Here is a 20,760-nt window from a genome sequence, read left to right on the forward strand (position 1 = left end):
GTTCAATGCAAAGGAAGGACCCACTTCTTCAGGTTTGTTTGTGGTTCCTTCTGTTATCAGGTACCACATGTTACGTCAACAAGGCCACGTTTGGTGTCTTTAATTTTTCCATTCTTGATGGAATAAATTAATGAGGAGAATTTTGTTTCCTTTCCCAAAAAGATAACCTGCCTTTTTCTGAATGTGAACCACAGGCCACATCCCACCCGAGACATCTTCAAGATACGGTGAGAGGCGCTGCCCGCAGTATGTGAAGTACACTCGGCCTTTGGCTGGCTGCCCTGGAGGAGGAGGCGTTCCCTCGGTTCTCTCCCAGCCAATTCCTGCCACGTCACCTAGGGCAGAGAACAGGACGGAAACACTTTTTTTTTTCCTTTTATTGACTATTAACTAAACTTTCAATTTGCAACTGGCATGAGACTACATATCATTGACTATCTTGGCTTTTATTTATTCATGCCATCAGTCACAGGTGAAAAAGATATGGAGTACCTTGTATTTATATATAGAGAGAGTAACACAATAGAAATAAACAATTTCTGTTTAGAAGAACAAAAATACCTAGTGTCTGAGGTTAAGTTACTTACCACAATTACACATTAAATTTAGCTTTTATTTTCCAGGCAGCCAAGACAAAAAGGGAAAACACTGGGTATGATTTTTTTTTTGGGAGGGGGATGATTTTTTAATACAGGAATACAAGTTTTTCTCTTTTGACATGTACCAGATTACTTATGCATAAAGGTAAAAAGGTAATATTTTCTCAGTAAGTTTGCAGAAGACTTAGAAAGGATCTAAAAAAATATAATTTTAAACTCAACCTACAATGTAAGCTAAACATACACCATTAAATCACATTCTGTCCCCTTACTTACATGTATTTAAGGCATTTTTGCAGGAAGCGAAGATCATATAAGCCAAGCTGTTTTCTGATGAAGTGACTAGATATTGTGGTGGAACTTAAAGAACCAAGGGGACCATATCCACCACATCAGCACTATTAGAGGCTGTCTCAGGCAAGGTGCTAGCACACGTAGCTTTAAAATTAAACTGTTGTAAACTCTCCAATAAGCGCATGAAGTTCTGTGATTCTGTTTTTGATCAGAGTCTCATATGATTTTGAAACCACTAGGCTGGGCTTCCCAATGGCTGGGGACTTGTCAGTGTTCACTATGGCACCCGAAGGGCCCAGAAGAGGGCCCAGCATGTAGGAGATGCTCAAAGAGTATCTGCTGATCAACAGACACTGAAAGTGTTGGTACAGAGATTGGGATCCTGTTGTAATAAGTGGGTTCCTGATTCCTATTCCCACACAGACACATTTCTCTGAGAAAGGGGTAGTATGTTTGCTTGAGGTCTGGTCCAAAATATTCTCAAAAACTGAAGTATGATCAAACAAAATAACAATCGACTATAACAAACGAACAGAACGCCCACTATGGATCCCCTGCTGTCTCTACTACCCCTCGCTTTGTGCTTAAAGCACTTAAGTACTCAGCTGAGATTACAGAGTTCTCTCCATAAAGTAAGAGAGAAACAACTTGCCAGGAAGTAATTTCCAAGGCATAACTTGACCATAACTGAAAATACCATGCTCACTGGAAAAGTGCAATTTAATAAACAGCTCCCTCAAGGATAAGCAAAATTACCCCCCAGACTGCTACAAGAAGTTATCTATTGGGTTCAGTGACTTACTAACCCCTATGCAAGCATCCAAGATCATCTATTATACTTAATAATTTCAGTTTTATCAGAGATGATGCTAAGATGTACTGTCTGAAAATAAGTAGCCAACATGTTTGGCTGCTTCTAATGTCAAGAGGACAGTGTCTATATTTTGCTACTTCTGGAGCAGGTAGGACTGATCCCAATTCATCTACTATTACAGATGAAGTTAGTTATATGGAGGCTTAAAAAGAAGAGGGGAAAGATTTTCTTTTTATTGAATTGACTATGTGACCGAAACATCTGGGCAGAAGATGTGATGAAGCTGGACGAGATGTTTAGGCTACCAAGAGCAAAGTCTACAGCATGTATCTTTACCTATTGATAATGAATTTCTTGAGTGCCTCAAGGCGACTGGTAGAGGGTTTTTTTTCAAGCTATTCATCAATGAAAAGCTGATAAAAGACCAAATTTTGGAGAAAAGCAAAATCTCAGATTCTTCTGATGATGGAGGAACGAAAGTCAATGTGACTCCTAAGTTACCAGATGGAGCCTTTAATGATAACAGTGCCTCATAAAATGAGAGGTTTTGTGTAAACTAGGGGACAACAATGACAAGTATTTCATTTTCACTGGAAGACAGTGTCCGTTTTCAGTTGCCAAGTTTCATTAATTTTAACCTATTTTGACCCAGACCTGGGAACAACAGAAATACACAGGGTTAAAAAAAAAAACTCCCACCGCACTCACCAGGAGAGAGAGTCACGTCTAAGCGAACGCTCTTCCACTGTAATAAACTGGAGCCGTTGTAGTGCACGGCTCGGCCATTGCTGTGAAAAAAACAAAGAGAAGTCAAAGACAAGGCTAATCAGTCAACACAGAGGAAGGTAAGTAGTGAACAGTAGCATGAGAGTAATCAGAAGAGAAATCCTAAGAGCTATTCTCATTCACTAAATATGAGTATATTTCCAGCTGGTATTTTCTACATTTTTTAGAGTAGAGATTAAAATGATATTAATTTAGTTTTAAAACACCCACATGAAAAAAAAAAAACCCACCCACATCCACTACTTTTTTTTTTTTTTTTTTTTAATAATAGTGTTAGTAGTCACTTACTTATGGAAAAGACAAGTGCCCACTGGATTAGTCCAAGCCCCATCTCTTTTCTCTGCTTCTGTAGCAAAGCCAAAGGAAACTATTGGTCCAGTGTCATCATCACTATCTCCATAGGAAACAATTTCAATTTCCCAGTAGAAAGATGGGGCCTGAAGAAACACAAGAAGTGCGCAGACAATCAGAGGGCTCACTGTGGGCCCTTGAACTTCCTCTTTCTCTCACATTTGAAGGAAAGAGGCAGAAGACAGTATGTCATGTGATTTCTCACCTGAATGGGCAGTGGTGAGGTGGCATAGATAAATGTGCCCCGGGGCAGACCGCCCCCAGCGCTGGGGTCAGCAAGGAAGGTGACGGAAGTGAGGTGCGATGAGAACATGCAGGCTCGGACAGGTGGAAATACTCGTGAGGGGCTCCACGTAATCTCTTTGGGCTGCATTGGGGAAAGACACCCTCATTCAATAGAATTGCAAACACAAAATGGAGATGTTGAGATTTCAAGTGACATTTCTTCTTTTACAGATTTCTAACTTTCTTATCTTGAAATAATTTCAAAGCTACAGAAAAACTGCAAGAATACAGCAACTTTTGTATACTCTTACCTAGATGCATTGATTTTTTTGTGATAAAATTCATATAACGTACAATTCACCCAGTTAAAGTGTACAATTTAATGGTTTTTAGTATATTCACGGAGTTGTGCAACCATCACCACAATCTAATTTTAGAACATTCCTGTCCCCCTTAAAAGAAATGGTACCCATTAGAAGTCAATTCCCATCCTTCTCTCCTTCCCAGTCCCTGGCAACTACTTATCTGTCTGTTTTCTGTCTCTATGGATTTGCCTGCTCTGGACATTACAAGAAATGGAATCATACCATATGTGGTCTTTTGTGACTGGCTTCTTTCACTTAGCATGATTCAAGGTTTATCCATATTGTAGCATGTATTACCACTTCATTAATTTTAAAGGTTGAATAATATTCCATTGTATGAATATACCCATTTTACGCATTCATTCATCAGTTGATGGACATTTACATTGTTTCTCTTTTTCGGCTATTATGAATCATGCTGCTAAGAACATTCACAGAATGCCAATATTGAACATTTTTGCCTCTTTTGCTTTTTTTTTTTTCTCCCCAGTGTAACTTGTTTTTCCCCCGAGTCTGCTTTTTCTTTTGTTTTATTCACTAGTTTGTTGTATATTTTAGATTGCACATGTAAGTGATATCACACAGTGCTGACTTTCTCTGTGCCACTTTGGCTTTTTAGTCACTCTTTCTCTCTATGTATACTTATTATTATGAGATGAACTACAGATCTAATTTCAAAAACGTTTTCTTTTTCTGTTATTGATAACATAGAAATTATTTACAAATCAATGAGTTCTGCTCCCCTGCTATAATCTTTCGATATTCAGAATGACAAATCAATGTGCTTTGACATTCAAGGATGAGAGCATGTCACTGCAGAGCATACACCTCCAAATGGCTTTGCAAACACCCATTCTCAGTGCCATTAACATGCTGCTGGGCATTCTGTAATTCTTCAGGCGCGTGCTGCAGACAGGCAGCAGGTGTGGGACACTGCAGAGGGCTCACCTGTCTCCGGTCAGCCTGCAGTGGAGGTGGCGGGGGCCGAGCACAGTCCCGGTAGAGCATCCTCAGCCGTTCACACTGCACTTCCACAACTGCCAGTCGCTCTCCTGGAGGGGGAGACATTGAATATGTGAAAATAAGTCCTACAACTCCTGAGAGGGCTCCAACTCTTTTGGAGTAGGGTCAGAGCAATAAAATGCTTACAAAAGAAGATTATTCAAATTCTTACAAAAGAGCAAATACCCTGAGACATCTTTGTCTACTATGTGTAGCTCAGCAGCAAAGCAATGGGGTCAAGTGCATAGGCTCTGGCGTTAGGCTGCCTGGATTCAGAATCTGGATCCATTACTTGATATTTACCATCTCACTTCCAATATAGGGGTAATAATAGTACCTGTGCCTCACAGGGTGGCTGTGAAGATGAGCTAAAATAACACAAGTAGAGCCTTTAGCCAAGTCCCTGGCACAGGGCAAACACTCAATAAATGAAAGCTCTTATTATCATCTATTAAATGAAAACTACTATTTTTTTTTTAATTTATTTTTGGCTGTGTTGGGTCTTCGTTGCTGTGTGCAGGCTTTCTCTAGTTTCAGCGAGTGGGGGCTACTCTTTGTTGAGGTGCACGGGCTTCTCATTGCGGTGGCTTCTCTTGTTGCAGAGCACGGGCTCTAGGCGTGCACACTTCAGTAGTTGTGGCACACAGGCTTAGTTGCTCCGCGGCATGTGGGATCTTCCTGGGCGAGGGCTCGAATCCATGTCCCCTGCATTGGTAGGCAGATTCCTAACCACTGCGCCACCAGGGAAGTTCCCAAAAACTATTACTCTTATCATCTAAATTGATTTTCTAAAAGTCTATAACCTGCTGAACATCTCCTATGAGCAAGGCACAGTGCTAGATGTTGGAAAATACAAAGTTAATACGAGCTGAAGTCTCCGGTCTGGGAGAGATAAGACATGTATATGCATACACACATACAATAAAGAACATAGTGCAAAGCTAGAGTGTGTTATTATGTGACATAAGACACAAACACAGGCACAGAGGTGTGACTTCATTCCAGGAGCTAGAAAGGCTTAATAATCAGATCTCAGAAAAGTCAGAATTTCAATAAGCAGAGAAGGAAGGGAATTCTGGATGGCTTGGCACTGTGACACTACTCTAGAATAGTCAAGAGTTAGATGTCTCAGGAATACCTCACATGACACACAAAAATTCAAAATGGATCAAAGACCTAAAAAACCTATAGCTAAAACTCTAACTCCTAGAAGAAAATACTGGTATAAATATTTATGACTTCAGATTAGGCAATGGTTTCTGAGATAGGATACACAAAGCACAAGCAATGAAAGAAAATTTGAGAAACTGGATTCATAAAAATGAAAAATTTTCGTGCTTCAGGGCTTCCCTGGTGGCGCAGTGGTTGAGAATCCGCCTGCCGATGCAGGGGACACGGGTTCATGCCCCGGTCTGGGAAGATCCCACATGCCGCGGAGCGGCTGGGCCCGTGAGCCATGGCCACTGAGCCTGTGCGTCCGGAGCCTGTGCTCCGCAACGGGAGAGGCCACAGCAGTGAGAGGCCCGTGTACCGCAAAAAAAAAAAAAAAAAAAAAAAAAAAAATCTTTGTGCTTCAAAAGACACTTGAGAAAGTGAAAAGATAACCCACAGAATGGGAGGGAGTACTTATAAATCATATCTGATCAGGGACAAGTATACCTAGAATATATAAAGAACTGTTATAACTCAACAATAAAAAGACAAATAACCTAACTAAAAACAGGCAGCAAAGCTGAATAGATATTTGTCCAAAGAAGATATACAAATGGTCAATACATATGTGAAAAGATGCTCAACGTCATTGGTCATTAGGAAAAGGCAAATGAGATACCATTTCACACCTACTAAGCTAGTTATAATAAAAAAGACAGTACCAGTGTTGGCTAGAGTATGGAGTAACTGGGACCCTCATACATTGCTGGTGGGAATGTAATAAGCACAGCCACTTTCGAAAATGGTCCCTCAAAAAAGGAAGCAGTTCCTCAAGTTAAAACATAGAACTGCTGTAAGACCCAGCAATTCCACTCCTATATATATGTAACAGAATTGAAAACATAGTCATATGCACAAAAACTTGTATATGAATGTTTATAGCAGCATTATTCATAATAGCCAAAAGTTAGAAACAACACAAGTATTCATAAATTGATCAATGGATAAACAAAATGGTCTATCCATACAATGGAAAGGTATTCAGCCATGAAAAGTAATGAACTACTTGATACCTGCCACAATATGGACAAACCTTGAAAACATTATGCTAAGTGAAAGAAACCAGACACAAAAGGCCACACACATACTATATGATTCCATTTATATGAAATGCCCAGAACAGGCAAATCCATAGAGACAGGAAGTAGACTGACGGTTGTCAGGGGCTATGGGAAGGGGGTGGGGATAAAGAATATAGAGGGTTTTCTTCGCTGGGGGTGGTTATAAATGTTCTGGAATTAGTGGTGATGGCTGCATAGCTCTGAATGTATTGGGTTGGCCAGAAAGCTCGATAGGGTTTTTCTGTAACATCTTATCGAAAAACCTGAACAAACTTTCTGGCCAGCCCAATGTAAAAACCCACTGAATCGTACGCTTTAAAATGGTAAATTGTGTGGTATGCAAATTATATTTCAACTTAAAAAGATGTCTTAGGAAGAATAAGATGTACTCTAATAAAAGTAAACCACAGAATATGTTTAGGATAGTTGCAAGAAAGATTTATTGACATACCTAGTACCTACAGACACTTAAGACACCTAATATAATCCAATGATATGGATTAGACAGTGATCAAAGATAAAATAGTCAAAGTGGAGCCAGGAGTGAGGCCAGGCCATGAGGTACGTGTCTAGTGTTCTTTATTTACACCTGGGAGTCAGGGACACAAGTCTAGATCTGTGCTTGCCAATAGACGAACCAAAGAGGGGGAAACGATTTAGTTATAGATTTGTGGAGTCCATTACATAAATGTAAAACTGGCTACTCATAAAGAGCCCAATTATTTTTAATAAACATTTTCCAATTATTTTTGTTAAAATGACTTAAAAATTATTCTGAGAGACCTGATACACAGAATGCTGGAGGATACAGTGAATAACATCTGCAGCAGTGTCCTTACAAGCAACCAGTAACAAGTGTCATGGAGATACTTCAATGCAGATAGGTGGAATCAGACCAAATAATAAGGGAAAAGCAATTCTTAGGAAGAAGGAAGGGAGTGGGGGCTGTTTGGCAGAGTTGAGGCATGTCTGCCATGAAGTAGGCTTAACATAAGAGGAGATTTTTATAGCATCTAGTATGAGAATAAAAAGCTCCTAAGCTACAAATTCAAGAAAGAAAAGGCTGATTGTATTGTACTTTCGCCAGAGTAACAAGTAAGTGCCAGACCCGGCTGTACATTCATTCCAATCTACAAATGACAACTTAACAGTAGTAACTGCACTTAGGAAAGCCAGCCTCTCAGTGACAGCTCTATGCACCTGACAAGCAGCCACTCAAATCGGGGCTTCAGGAAGGTAACTGTGATGACAATGGGAAAATACAAAGTGCGAGAAGGAAAAGTTTGGAGAATAATGCATATGCCTAAACACGAGATAAAAAGTACCCGACTTAAAGAGCTGGTAGTGGAGATGAACAGAAAAGAGATAAATTTCAGGAGCATTTCAAAGGAAGAATCAGATATGGCAACTGATTGGATGTGGAAGGACTCAGTGTCTGAGGGTCAACAATAGCCCGAGTATAACCAAGAATAGGGAATTCGGAAAGGAGAGTGGATTCCAGAGTAAATGATGACTTTGGTTTTAAATGTGGTATATTCATGAGGCTGGGGCTTGCGGGGGGTTCCTTCTATGAAAAATAGCTACCAGGCCTGCACCTCAAGAGAAGGACTGCCCACAGCAGAAGCCATGAAAGCACAAGGAAGGGCAGATAAAGCAAAGAAGGTGGGTCAAGGCAAAACTTAGAGCAGTTTCTTCAAGTGAGCTGTGAGGGCCACTTGCATCACACTGCCCAGGCCCACCCTTGACTTCTAACTTTTTGGTGGAGCTTGGAAAGCATTTTAAACTTGCCTCCCAGAGATTCTTACAAACTTTCCAAGTGTGAGAACCTCTGGCTCAGGGAATGTGTACATTTAGGAAGGAGGGAGAAAAGGAAATCTGAGAGATTCTGCTATCTGTAAGAGTATAAAAAAAAAGTTGAGAACTTTTCGGTTTCTATATGTCTCTTCTTCAGTTTCACAATCTATTTCCTATGCTGTTTCAACCAAGGGATCCAGTTAACTCCCCAGGAATATTTCTTTCTTTCTTTCTTTTTCTTTTTTTTTTAGTATTTATTTATTTATTTGGCTGCGTCGGGTCTTAGTTGCGGCATGCGGGATCTTCGCTGCCGCGTGCAGGATCTTCATTACAGCTGTGGGATCTTTAGTTGTGGCATGTGGGATCTAGTTCCCTGACCAGGGGTCAAACCCGGACCTGCATTGGGAGCCCAGAGTCTTAGACACTGGACCACCAGGGAAGTCCCCAGGTATATTTCTTTATGAGAAAAAGCTCTGTAGTGCTATCTTCCTAGACCAAATGGAATTAGGTACTCTTTTCTTTGGGTTAGAGAAGCTATAAAATTTAGCTATGAGTGAGTTAACATTACAGTGGCCAAGTCCGTGGCTTAATTCATCCCAGATGAAGTAAAATAATAAAAGAAACTCATTGAAAATTTTTTCATTTTAGAGAATCAATATATTATCACATATACATTTTATGACACTCTCACATATGAAATTTTAAAATCTTGATACATTAAAAAATAAAAATCAGGGACTTTCCTGGTGGTGAAGTGGTTAAGAATCCACCTGCCAAGGCAGGAGACACAAGTTCGAGCCCTGGTCTGGGAAGATCACACATGCTGCGGAGCAACTAAGCGCATGCACCACAACTACTGAGCCGGAGCTCTAGAGCCCGCGAGCCACAACTACTGGGCCTGTGTGCCACAACTACTGAAGCCTGCGTGCCTAGAGCTTGTGCTCCACAACAAGAGAAGCCACTGCAATGAGAAGGCTGCGTACTGCAATGAAGAGTAGCCCCCGCTCGCCGCAACTAGAGAAAGCCCGTGCGCAGCAACAAAGACCGAACGCAGCCAAAAAAAATAAAATTAAATAAATAAATAAATAAATAAATAATCGAAGAATTCTTTCTCCTCTACCCACCACTTTGGATCTAATTTATTAAACAGCATTTCTTCTGAGCACAGGCTCTGACTCCCTAGCAGGCTATAAGAATCCACTACTGGGGCTTCCCTCGTGGCTGAGTGGTTAAGAATCTGTCTGCCAGTGCAGGGGACATGGGTTCAAGCCCTGGTCTGGGAAGATCCCGCATGCTGTGGAGCAACTAAGCCCATGTGCCACAGCTACTGAGCCTGTGCTCTAGAGCTGGTGAGCCACAACTACTGAAGCCCGCATGCCTGGAGTCCATGCTCCACAACAAGAGAAGCTACCACAATGAGAAGCCCGCGTACCGCAACGAAGAGTAGCCCCCGCTCACCCCAGCTAGAGAAAGCCCACATGCAGCAATGAAGACCCAACACAGACAAAAATAAAAACAAATAAATTAATTAAAAAGAAAAAAAAAAGAATCCACTACTGTGTTGAAAAGTAATTCAGATATGGGTTTTTTTTTTTTTTTTTTGCTACATTGGGTCTTCGTTGCTGCACACAAGCTTTCTCTAGTTGCAGCGAGCGGGGGCTACTCTTCGTTGCGGTGTGCGGGCTTCTCATTGCGGTGGCTTCTCTTGCTGTGGAGCATGGGCTCTAGGTGCATGGACTTCAGTAGTTGTGGCACATGAGCCCAGTAGTTGTGGCTCACAGGCTCTAGAGCACAGGCTCAGTAGTTGTGGCGCACGGGCTTAGTCGCTCCGCGGCATGTGGGATCTTCCCGGACCAGGGCTTGAACCCATGTCCCCTGCCTTGGCAGGCGGATTCTTAACCACTGCGCTACCAGTGAAGCCCTGTTTTTGTTTTTGTTTAAATACAGGTAAATGACTCAGGAATCAGCAAACTTGGATATCTACATTTAACCTCAGAGTTCTTTCTGATAATCTAATAAGTGAGTTATTAAGGACTGTTGCACTTGACATAGGACAGTATTTTAGAATATAAATCGCTAATGTATAAGCTCATAGTCTTCTCTTTTGTAAAAATTAGTAAGAACTTCCCCCATGTTTCTTTCCAACTCTTTCTTACCACAGGGTTCTTTTCCACAGAAAAAAATGGGTTAGTGGGTTATTATTAAAACCATTTGCTCTAAATTATTACGATTCCTGGCTTGTACATTAAGTACCAAAGTTAATTTCACAGAGTAAGACCCCTTTATTCCATAAAATATATAAAAGATACCCAGAAAGAGTCCTATAGAATAGTAAGTGATTCATTCAGCAAGTTATATGCTTGCTAAAATCAGTCAAATAAGTCTTAGGATGCAATCTAAGCCAAGAATATTGAAAGCAGAGGCAGGGAACTACATACCGTAAGTACAAAAGTAAATTATAAGCAAGTATTTAGCATAAGTAAGTTCACCCAAGAAAGCAAGCTCCTTTTCTTTTGTTCTTTTTCCCTTTTCTTGGGGTCTCTCTGAGTTTTTTTTTTTTTAATATTTTATTTATTTATTTATTTGGTTGCACCAGGCCTTAGTTGTGGCAGGCAGCCTCCTTAGTTGTGGCACATGTGCTCCTCAGAGCTCACTGGCTCTTTAGTTGTGGCAGGACAACTCTTAGTTGTGGCATGCATGTGGGATCTAGTTCCCTGACCAGGGATCGAACCCAGGCCCCCTGCATTGGGAGCATGGTGTCTTAACCACTGCGCCACCAGGGAAGTCCCTCTCTGAGGTTTTTTTTAACAGTTGTTGGCTCCAGAGAACCATGCTTATTAAGGGAAGGAGATTTGAGAAGTAAAACAGATACAGAATGAAGACAAAAAGTGAAAACAAACCAACAGAAATCACTGCCACATGAAAAAGGATAAAAATTTAAGGACAGAAAAGAGATTAGAGAGTTACTGAAAAAAAGCAAACAGCATGAGAGACAGTAAATAATATAGATAACAGAAATGACCAAAAAAAAAAAAAAGGATAAAACTAAAACCATTAGGGAAGGGAAGGATATCCACTTCTTCCTTACAGTTTATGAAAATGCTAGTAATAGAGCATTGGAGAAATGCTAATCTAATTGTGAACAATTACATTTACAGTCCTACTATGTCCTTGGGGATAAAGGGTAAATTTTCACTTAAAAAACACCCAGGCCAACTATCAATTTACAGGAAATTTGAGGACCAAAGGACACATTAAATGACACCACAGGATATAATCAGCAAAATCCAGACTGTGGGAAACTCTTCAACAAATAAGTTGCAAGGGAAGAAAAGATACTGAGGGGAATTTTTTTAAAAAAGAGATTTAAAAGACAGCAATGAATTATAATAGATGAACTTTATTTGGATCCTGATTCAAATAAACAAATGTAAAAACAAGTATTACTTTATGAGAACATTAGGAAGTTGAACACTGACTAGATATTTAATAATATTAAAGAATTACTGTAAATTTTTTAGATGTGATACTGACATTGTGGTTATTTTAAGAGTCCTTATTTTTGACACACATACTAAATTATTTATGGATAAAATAAAGGAATATCTAAAAATCTGATTAAAAATAATCCAGGAGGGTGCAGCGTAGATGAAACAGGATTGGCTATGAGTTGATAACTGTTGAAACTAGATGATGGAAACGTGAGGGTTCATTATACTAAAAAAGTCTCTCTATTCTTGTATTTGTTTGAACTTTTCCATAAACACACACACACAAAGATGGATGTTAGTGCAAATTCTTGATTCTGAATTCAAATGTGGCCAATGACAATAGTCAGAAAGTATCTGCAGCTCTAAGGACAGCTCATACATAATTCTAATTGAGAAATAAAGGCAACTAATTAATATGAATGGGGAAAAGAAAACACTCTGACATAGTGGTCCTAAAGTTAAATTGAAAAATGCTGATTTCCTAGTTGGCATATACTGAAGGTTTTTATTTACATTTCTAGATCTGAAATGAAAGTAAATTGTGGTAAGTGTTGTGTTTAGAGTTCAGCTGTTGGATGTGTACATGAAAACAGTTAACATTCCATTATCAAATTATAAATGTGCTGACAAAACTTAAGACAATAGGGTAGAAAGGAAAGTAACAGGTACTTACCAGCACTGCATTCCTGGGCTACTAGGTTGAGAACTTCAACAGCTGCTGGACACTGCTGTATGAATTCTTCACAAAATAAGCTGTCTTCTAAAAGCTGGGCCATGACCAGGCATGCTCTTAATGTTAAAAGATTTACAATATTTCAAAGTCATCAATGGTCATTCTCTAAAAAGTCAACTGTGAAAAACATTTCAATCAATTTTATCCTCTAATTTAAACAAGGTTCAAACTCCCCATTCCTCTTGCTTTTTTTCTGAGCTGGACTGGCTGGGAAGTATATAACTTCTCTTTTCCCCCACATAGTAACTGCTGACACTGCGTGGACAATTGGAAAAGGGAAAAATGGCTGCCACCTCCCTAAATGAAGTCACCAAGTGCCAGGTGAGAAATCAGCACCATCTCTTAACAGCTCTTCCTAACCGGCGCTCCATGGGCAATATTAATGTTCTGGGAACAAGAGAGGTCCAAACGCTTGGGAAATCTGTATGCTGATCTCTCTCACCTAACTCAAAACACATATTAGAACTTTCTGACAAGTTTCATTGTCAAAAGAAACTTGCTGTTGTTTCATTGTAAATAAATGTATTTTCTTTCCAACTCCAGTACTTGCGAGCATTCCCTAATTTTCTCCTCAGCAGTCTGGAAAGCAGATGGACCAGATAGGTACTAATGTGGTCCGAACCAATTTAAAAAAGGCAAAGCTGCAGAAGAATTCCTGTGACAGGACAAAGTTCTTTAACCAAAGCAGATCAGTGGAACCTTATGTATGTGCTCTATATATCAATCATATTTTGTTTATTTACTTTCTTAGGGAAACAGCTAAACTTTATTTCAAAGTGCAGAAACAGGGGAATGCAACAAAAACTGTAGTAAACATAGCACAAGAGGATAGTTTCTGTTACTCAGTTTGGCATGAAGTTCACGCTGCGGACCCACTAAGCCTGGTGCAGAGGGGCCCATGGAGGACCCCTGTCTCTGAGCCTGCACCACCTCAGCACATTAGGGGATCTTTGGAGGGTGCTCACCTTGTTCTTATTTCAGCCAGGAGCCGAACGACTGCCATCACAGGAGCTGACCCATCTCCTGTTGCAGGAAGTGAGGTATGAATAGAGAGACTTCCCTCCTGAGGAAGCAACATGGACTGGACTGCCTGTACTACCTTCTCAGTAATGGACAGTTTATGAAGAGGCAATGCCTGATGGCGGTGGGGGGAGGGGCATGGCAAAAAGTTAAATTCAAGTAGTTAGTTTATAAGAAATGAGGGTGTTATTATCATCTGGAGTTAATTCTCAAAATTTCAGTTAAAAAGAATCAAATCACCATACAGAATTGCAAGCTAGACCCAAACAATTAAACATACAATACACTGTGGAATATTCCAAACCAAAGAAATGAATTTTGTCATCCAGGTAAAAATTTCCACACAAATGTTACTATTAAATGATTATGCCCAATAGGTAAATACACGTCACAAGCAAAATTTAAGAAAACCAAGTATTTGTGCTTCTGTACTGTGTATGTGCATATTACTCATTACAGTACGGTTACCATCTGCAGTAACATTTTAAGATGCATTTAAAAATCACCTTACCTCTGATCTTGGAACACAAAGTCTAGACAATGGAATAGTCAGTGTGTCTGATGCTTGCGACGTCTTTCTACAGTCTATGGGTGGGAATTTGACTGTAGCTATACCTTCCTGTTCATTGATAGAAGCCACTACTCCGACGCTTCCTGATATTCCTCTACCTAAAACCTAGAGACACAGAGGGATTAGCACTACCTACCAGCTCTGATGGTGTGAGCAATTATCTGATGTGACAAGTGGGAAGAGGAAACTTACAGCTGTCCTTACCGGCATTACAGTAATAGTTTCTTATAACGCAGATACCAAGCCCTGAACATGAGTTAAAATAATAGGTCCTAAAACCTTACATCGAGGTGATCACAATATGATACAAATTCACACTTTCAATTCTAAAATACTGCCAATATTACCACCACCACAGGACACAAGTATTGTAGTTAACATTACACGGTATTGTACTAATATCTGACTAATCGGCAGCATAGTGTGGATTAGAAGCCACGAGTTTCTTAGCTTAAAGGAACAAGGATTTTTGTCCAACTGGGTGGATGATACTTGTCTTACAAATGAGCAATTAATCAATGGACTTATATACAAGGGAAAGCGATGACTTGGGAAAATGGTGGCTGGTTACCTGAACCTCAGACCCTATCTTGATTGTCTCTTTGAAGCCTCCAAGTGCACACAGTGCAGCGACAGCCTGGCGGGCGATTCTCTGAAGTTTGGCGAGTTTTCTGCCACTACTGCTGCCATTTTCCAGAATGCTTTCTGCATATTTCCCCAATTGTGGAATGTACATCAGCGCACGAGACAGAACCTAAGTGTAAGAAGCAGCCCATGCAGTGGGAGATAAAGCTCTGGTTGTTTTGATACTAAGCATGATGCAGTGTCTACAACAGTGCCTGGGTCCCATGTGCTAAAGGAGCTCTGGATATGAGAGGGGTGAAATAATTATCAGGTATGACCACTGACATTCTTGGCATATCTGCCTTACGTGATTGGACAGAACTGGAAATACACAACCTCAAAATATGGGAGAATCAAACACTGTTAATAAAACCCCTAAACTAAAGCAAAAATTTATTTGCAGGAAAACCATAACAGCATACTACCTACATCCCAACACCCAAGTACCTTTAGGACACGTTATAAGGTGTTCATATCACGAATGACTGGGAAAAGGGAAATTGATTACCAAACCCTAGTTTTCAGGAAACTGAACTATTGTTTGTAAAGATGAATTACTGACAGAGCACTCAGGGAGTGTAAATCACACAGAGGCCTCCTTAGGACCTAGTAAGTACACTTAACAAATCCAATGAACCAAGGCCGCATGATTTCCTCATGTTAGTACCAATCGAATACAAGCACGAAGGAGAAACAAGGAGTGCCATTCTTTTCCTGAGAACACTAGCCTGCCTTCCGTGAAATCAGAACTGGCAGTGAAAGGGGATGTGGGTTAACAGAGCTGAAGCTACTGAATCAAAGCAAATTTCAGGGGAAATACAGTTAACAAGTATATCTGGCCAGTTTGGGAACTCTCTCTTTGTTAGAATGTCCTTTGCTAGAACAGAACATTAACTTCTGTCTTGCTTCCTCTTTTAAGCAGCAACAGCGTACTAGCCTTCTCTGCTGTCGTGGTCCATATCTGAGCAGCATTTGACTCAGGCGCCATCAGCAAGCTGTGAAGCAAGGCGATCACTTCTGCGGCCATGCTGTTTGCCACATGCCCACTGATGAAAGGTCGGACAGGGTCGGTCCTGCAAGTGTCAACAGGGAAAGGTGTCAGTGCCCAGTGATGGTGAATAAGGCAGACGAGTGGCTTCACGCTTGGCACCAGATGCAAACATTTTCTAGTTATAAATCCTGGAAAAAGTGCGTTTCAGTGACTCCCATTCTTTCTGGTAACTGAAGAAGCCTTGGAAACAATGGACCTCAAACCTTTAACTGTATAAACCATTGTGATCAAGGAAAAGACCTACACTACATCTGCTTCTGGCTGGCAAGCACAGAACCTCACACAAACTTCCCAGGGGCAACACGCATTTATCTTTCCTCCAACTAGAAAGAAGCTTCTGTGTACAGTTGGGATGGTGACAAGTATCGTTTGGATGAAGTAAAGGCAGCAAGGACAGTTTACTATTTCCGCTACTCAAAAAAACTATAGCTGGTGTTCCTGGTGGTGGCCTTTCTCAAAAAAAAAAACAATCCTCCAGCCACAGATGTCCACTCAGCCCGGAGGGCCTCCCTATTTGTCCCTCACAACCTCGGATCCACCTGGATGGTCATCACTTTCTGACTTGACTTTGAGAACAACTACTACAACGGATGGGTATTTTAAGCCCTCAGTCCTTATTTCCAGCAGGTCAAGGGGAGGATATAAAATTAAAACCCTCAAAACAAATCCTTTACAAAGTAAGTCTGAGAAGAGTGCAGACAGCTTCCACCCTGTGAAAGGTTTTACCTGGCAAGTTCAGAGTTCCTCTCTCGGCAAATGGAAGTCTGGGCGGTTTTCTTCTTGTCCCCTGTGGACAGTCCACTCACAGTCTCTGGGTTGAGCGATTCCACGGGTGGCCCGACGCTGACGATGAGGCCTGACTGTGCCCACTTGGTTGCTTTTCGCAGAGCAGCTGCTGCCTCTTCTGTAATCACCTCACAGCAGCCACCCTGGGGATCAGATTGAAGACATTCATATTCTTTTTGCTCTTCTCAGCACTATACTTTAAAAAATCTGTTTCCCCTAATCCAGGCTCATTTTTATAAATTCATATATTAAAATATTATATGTAGAAAGTTAAATCTCCACAAACATCCTTTGTCCTCATCCAGTCAGAGATCACTGTTAGTCCTCTAGAATTTTTTCCATGCAGATTCTGACATACATAATCATAGGCCACGCTACGCAGTTTTGATTTCTTTTTTATCAGTTATCAAACCATCATGAATTGTGATCATTGATATGAACCTGATACCATAAAATATCATGAATATCCATGTCTATATATTTAGACCTACCTGATTATTTTTATAGTTGTACAGTATTTCATTATATGAATGTAATAATTTCTTTAACAAATCCCCTATTTATGGGTACACAGATTCTATTTTGTTTTTTACAAACAGAACTGCCAAGGACAGGCTTGTCTCTGGATACTTGAAAATGCCTATTTACCCTCACCTTGGCAATAATGGGTACCATCGATCTTAACATTATCAGTGCGACAGGTAAAGATGATACACTACTATTGTTTTATTACCTCCCTTTAATTATTTATCGTGTAATCTGTGAACCTGAGCATATTTTTACATTTTCACGGGCTTTTTTGTCTTTATTTCTTATTATCTATTATTATTACTCTGTTAACCTTTCACCCTATGGTCACTTTTTTTTTTTGATCACTTTTAAAGTATTTTTAGGCTGTAGAACTTTCTTAACAGAGCTAAGAAAATTTCTAGGTCAAAACCAAGAGTTCTCTTCTACATTTTAACGTTAATGATACACTGATTTTGACTAGTTCTCTTGAAAATGGCCTCAGTTAAGCCACTGTCTTCAATTTCTCACCCTGTGGTAACTTGAAATTTAAAAAAAAATTTCTCCTGAAAACCTGAAGCCTGGCATATGTTCTTCGACTGTGGGTCTTGGCGGAGCGGGTTCCTTCATATTGGGGTTACCTTTGTCATGTCTCGGTCCATTTTCACGACTTTCTCCATGTTGGCACCAGTACCAAGTCGGAAGGGCCGTCCTTCTGAGCTACTAAAATGGGAAGGCAGAGAGAGGCAATGAGTTTACAGGCATGGTCACAGGTGGGGGAGGCCTCAGTGAGTGATCTAAATCCCAAAGTGAGGGGATTTTAACAACAGCCTGGATTGCTGCCTTGGTGTGAATGACTGGATCTTCCTTTCTAATAATTCAGCTTCCCCTGCCTCCTAAACCTGGCTCTCAAAAAAATCTTTCACCAAATTTGTACTATGACGTTTCACAGTGCCCAGGAATGTTCCTTGGAAGTTTCTTTATCTATGTGCTGACTTGCCCTGACCACGCTTAGTAGTGCTTTCGGTTGCCATGATGGCAGACAAGGGATCCAATTATGAGGATGACACCATCATTCAATCATTTATTTGAAGAGAGGACTCTTCCATCTGAGACATAAACACCTCTCCTAAATTCCCTTGTGCTCTGTGGGATCTTCTCGTTGTCCTGGATTCCACTGACAGGGCCCTGTAGATTTGTAAACTTTGGACAGTAATTATATATTTTTACTTCCTTGTTGAGCAATCATACCATTCATCCTTCGATTAAATAAAGCTATAAAAAAGTTTCTTATTTCTTCACCTCACAGTCAATGGTATCCCTAAATTTACTGACGGCTGAAGGATGCCAATAACTGAAAACCAAACTGCATTATTCCTTCTCAAAGCCCAGGTCACACTATAGACTCCTCGTAGGACACAAATGATACATTCTCAACAGGATTTTCACTCTGTTGGGTCTGGAGAGACAGTACCTTTGGGTTCTGCATCAGAGGGACCTGCTTTTATATTTCAGCTCTGCCTCAGTTTCTCCATACGTAATGACAGAGATGATAGTAACATTGATTACCTCTTAGGGGTGTTAAGAGGGCTGAGACAGTTGATACCTGTAAGGGGCTTACTCAGCACAGTGCCTGCGACATGGCTAGTGCTTGATGGCATATAGCTATTACAATCATCACCTTAGTAATGGTTGGAGAACTTCATGGGATGACTGGTCTTCCCGCTTGTGGATAAAGATAGAGAGCTTGCCATCCACTGCTTCACTCTCTTCTCCAGGGTCTTTATCTCCTTTTAAGGAACTCTTGGGGCTGATTTTTGTCAACGTGGTGTCAGGTTCGGAAGCGGTTGGAGAAAGGACTGTCTGACATCCTTTAAGCAAACAAAAAAATTGTGAAGTTGTTTGTGCGGCTCCCCTGTATAAGGAAAGCACTGGCTTTGGAATCTCTCTTCCTCCCTCTCTCCCGCTCTGTCCCTTCTCCGCTCTCTCTCCCTTTTATCACAGGAAGCACAGCTGCAGTTGTGGACAAGGGAAAGCTCGGTCTGACCGTCCACAGGAAGTGAGCGCCTCAGTGCCAGTCTTCCGTCCAGGAGGCTACTCACCTGGGACCACGTAATCTGCTAGCTTTGCTAAGAGCAACGAGGCGATCTTGGACGCTGGGTCGCTGGGATCCTCTTGCTCGCTGTTTAGGGAGGGGACAGAGTAGCTCCAGGGTGGGAGCTCCACATTCCCACAGTCTTCTACGCTCATCAGCGGGAGTGCCGCCCGGCACAGCTGAAGAATGATAAGAACCAGCTTTGGGGACGGGCGTTGGTCAAGCAGCAGGGAGAGGAGTTTGGACACACAAGCTGGCTGGCTCAGGATGGCTTTACCTATGTGACTCCTGCAAAAGGAGGAAGAAAAGGTCCACAATGCTGAGAATGTTATCTACAGAAATTCAGAAGCAGAAGTTCCCTAGATGAGGTTGAACAAACTGATGACTTCATATTTAATGAGGACGACACAGATTTGGCAATACGTTTTTATGAAGGAGAATTAAGGGTTTTTGTAAACATCCGATGAAAGCTCATAATTGACCAATAATACTTTAAAAGATTTTTGAATATTTTCTGATACTTGATGTTTATTTAATTGAGATCCTATAGTTCAGCACGATTCACAGAACACCAAGACTTAGAAACCCAAGCTAGGAGGCTTTTAGTTTACTCTTTCATTCCTTTTTAAGAAGTGCTTCAAGACCAGAGATCATACAGTGCTTGGCCTCAAGAGTCTGGGATCTGCCACAGCTGAACCTGTTACATTTCAGCAGAAACCAAAGAATAAGCAGCCTTATGTGGACAAGCTTTTGTGGGCCTCACAGCTCACACATGATTAAACCTCCATAGAGTATCTTCTTTTAAAGACACAGCATGAGAAGGCGAATTAATTACAGGTCCTGGCTGATTATCCTTTAATCTTGCTATAATGAAGGTAAAGATGTTTGGTTACTGAATGCAATTGTATTGACTCAAAAGGCTAGCAGCTGTTGCCAGTCAAGTATTGAAGCAAATGATAATATGTTATTTTATGATGTAGATATTCACCTAAATAATTTTCTTATTTTGGAACTAAATGCTATTTTTCAATGACTTCATCCTCTGCTATTTTTCTTGATGCAGGAGCATATCAGGATGGCCTAGTAAGATGTTTCTAAAGACAACCACCCGCAAAGGAAGCCAAATCACTCAGAGGAAAAGCCACCTCCTCCCACAGCTCCAGCCAGGCCTTCCTTTTTTTTTTTTGCGGTACGCGGGCCTCTCACTGTTGTGGTCTCTCCTGTTGCGGAGCGCAGGCTCCGGACGCACAGGCTCAGCGGCCATGGCTCACGGGCCTAGCCGCTCTGCGGCATGTGGGATCTTCCTGGACCAGGGCATGAACCCGTGTCCCCTGCATCGGCAGGCGGACTCTCAACCACTGCGCCACCAGGGAAGCCCC

The 20,760-nt window shown here is 41.0% G+C and overlaps 1 protein-coding gene across 2 annotated transcripts in view; it reads right to left on the minus strand.

The window, feature by feature from the left end:
• The window catches only part of HECTD4 (HECT domain E3 ubiquitin protein ligase 4), a 190,945-nt gene that overhangs the window by 56,519 nt on the left and 113,666 nt on the right, over nucleotides 1-20,760 (minus strand). For both annotated transcript variants that reach the window (XM_060170214.1, XM_060170213.1), the window contains exons 36-49: nucleotides 19,389-19,669; nucleotides 18,968-19,157; nucleotides 17,928-18,009; nucleotides 16,720-16,922; nucleotides 15,880-16,015; nucleotides 14,890-15,072; nucleotides 14,259-14,423; nucleotides 13,693-13,862; nucleotides 12,668-12,783; nucleotides 4,383-4,486; nucleotides 3,050-3,211; nucleotides 2,782-2,930; nucleotides 2,416-2,495; nucleotides 172-335 (exon numbers count right to left, since the gene is read on the minus strand). In XM_060170214.1, coding sequence (XP_060026197.1) covers nucleotides 172-335; nucleotides 2,416-2,495; nucleotides 2,782-2,930; nucleotides 3,050-3,211; nucleotides 4,383-4,486; nucleotides 12,668-12,783; nucleotides 13,693-13,862; nucleotides 14,259-14,423; nucleotides 14,890-15,072; nucleotides 15,880-16,015; nucleotides 16,720-16,922; nucleotides 17,928-18,009; nucleotides 18,968-19,157; nucleotides 19,389-19,669 — 2,185 coding nt within the window. The remainder of the gene's footprint in view (nucleotides 1-171; nucleotides 336-2,415; nucleotides 2,496-2,781; nucleotides 2,931-3,049; nucleotides 3,212-4,382; nucleotides 4,487-12,667; nucleotides 12,784-13,692; nucleotides 13,863-14,258; nucleotides 14,424-14,889; nucleotides 15,073-15,879; nucleotides 16,016-16,719; nucleotides 16,923-17,927; nucleotides 18,010-18,967; nucleotides 19,158-19,388; nucleotides 19,670-20,760) is intronic.

The sequence above is a fragment of the Lagenorhynchus albirostris genome, chromosome 14 (assembly GCF_949774975.1).
Source record: "Lagenorhynchus albirostris chromosome 14, mLagAlb1.1, whole genome shotgun sequence".
Lineage (NCBI taxonomy): Eukaryota > Metazoa > Chordata > Mammalia > Artiodactyla > Delphinidae > Lagenorhynchus > Lagenorhynchus albirostris.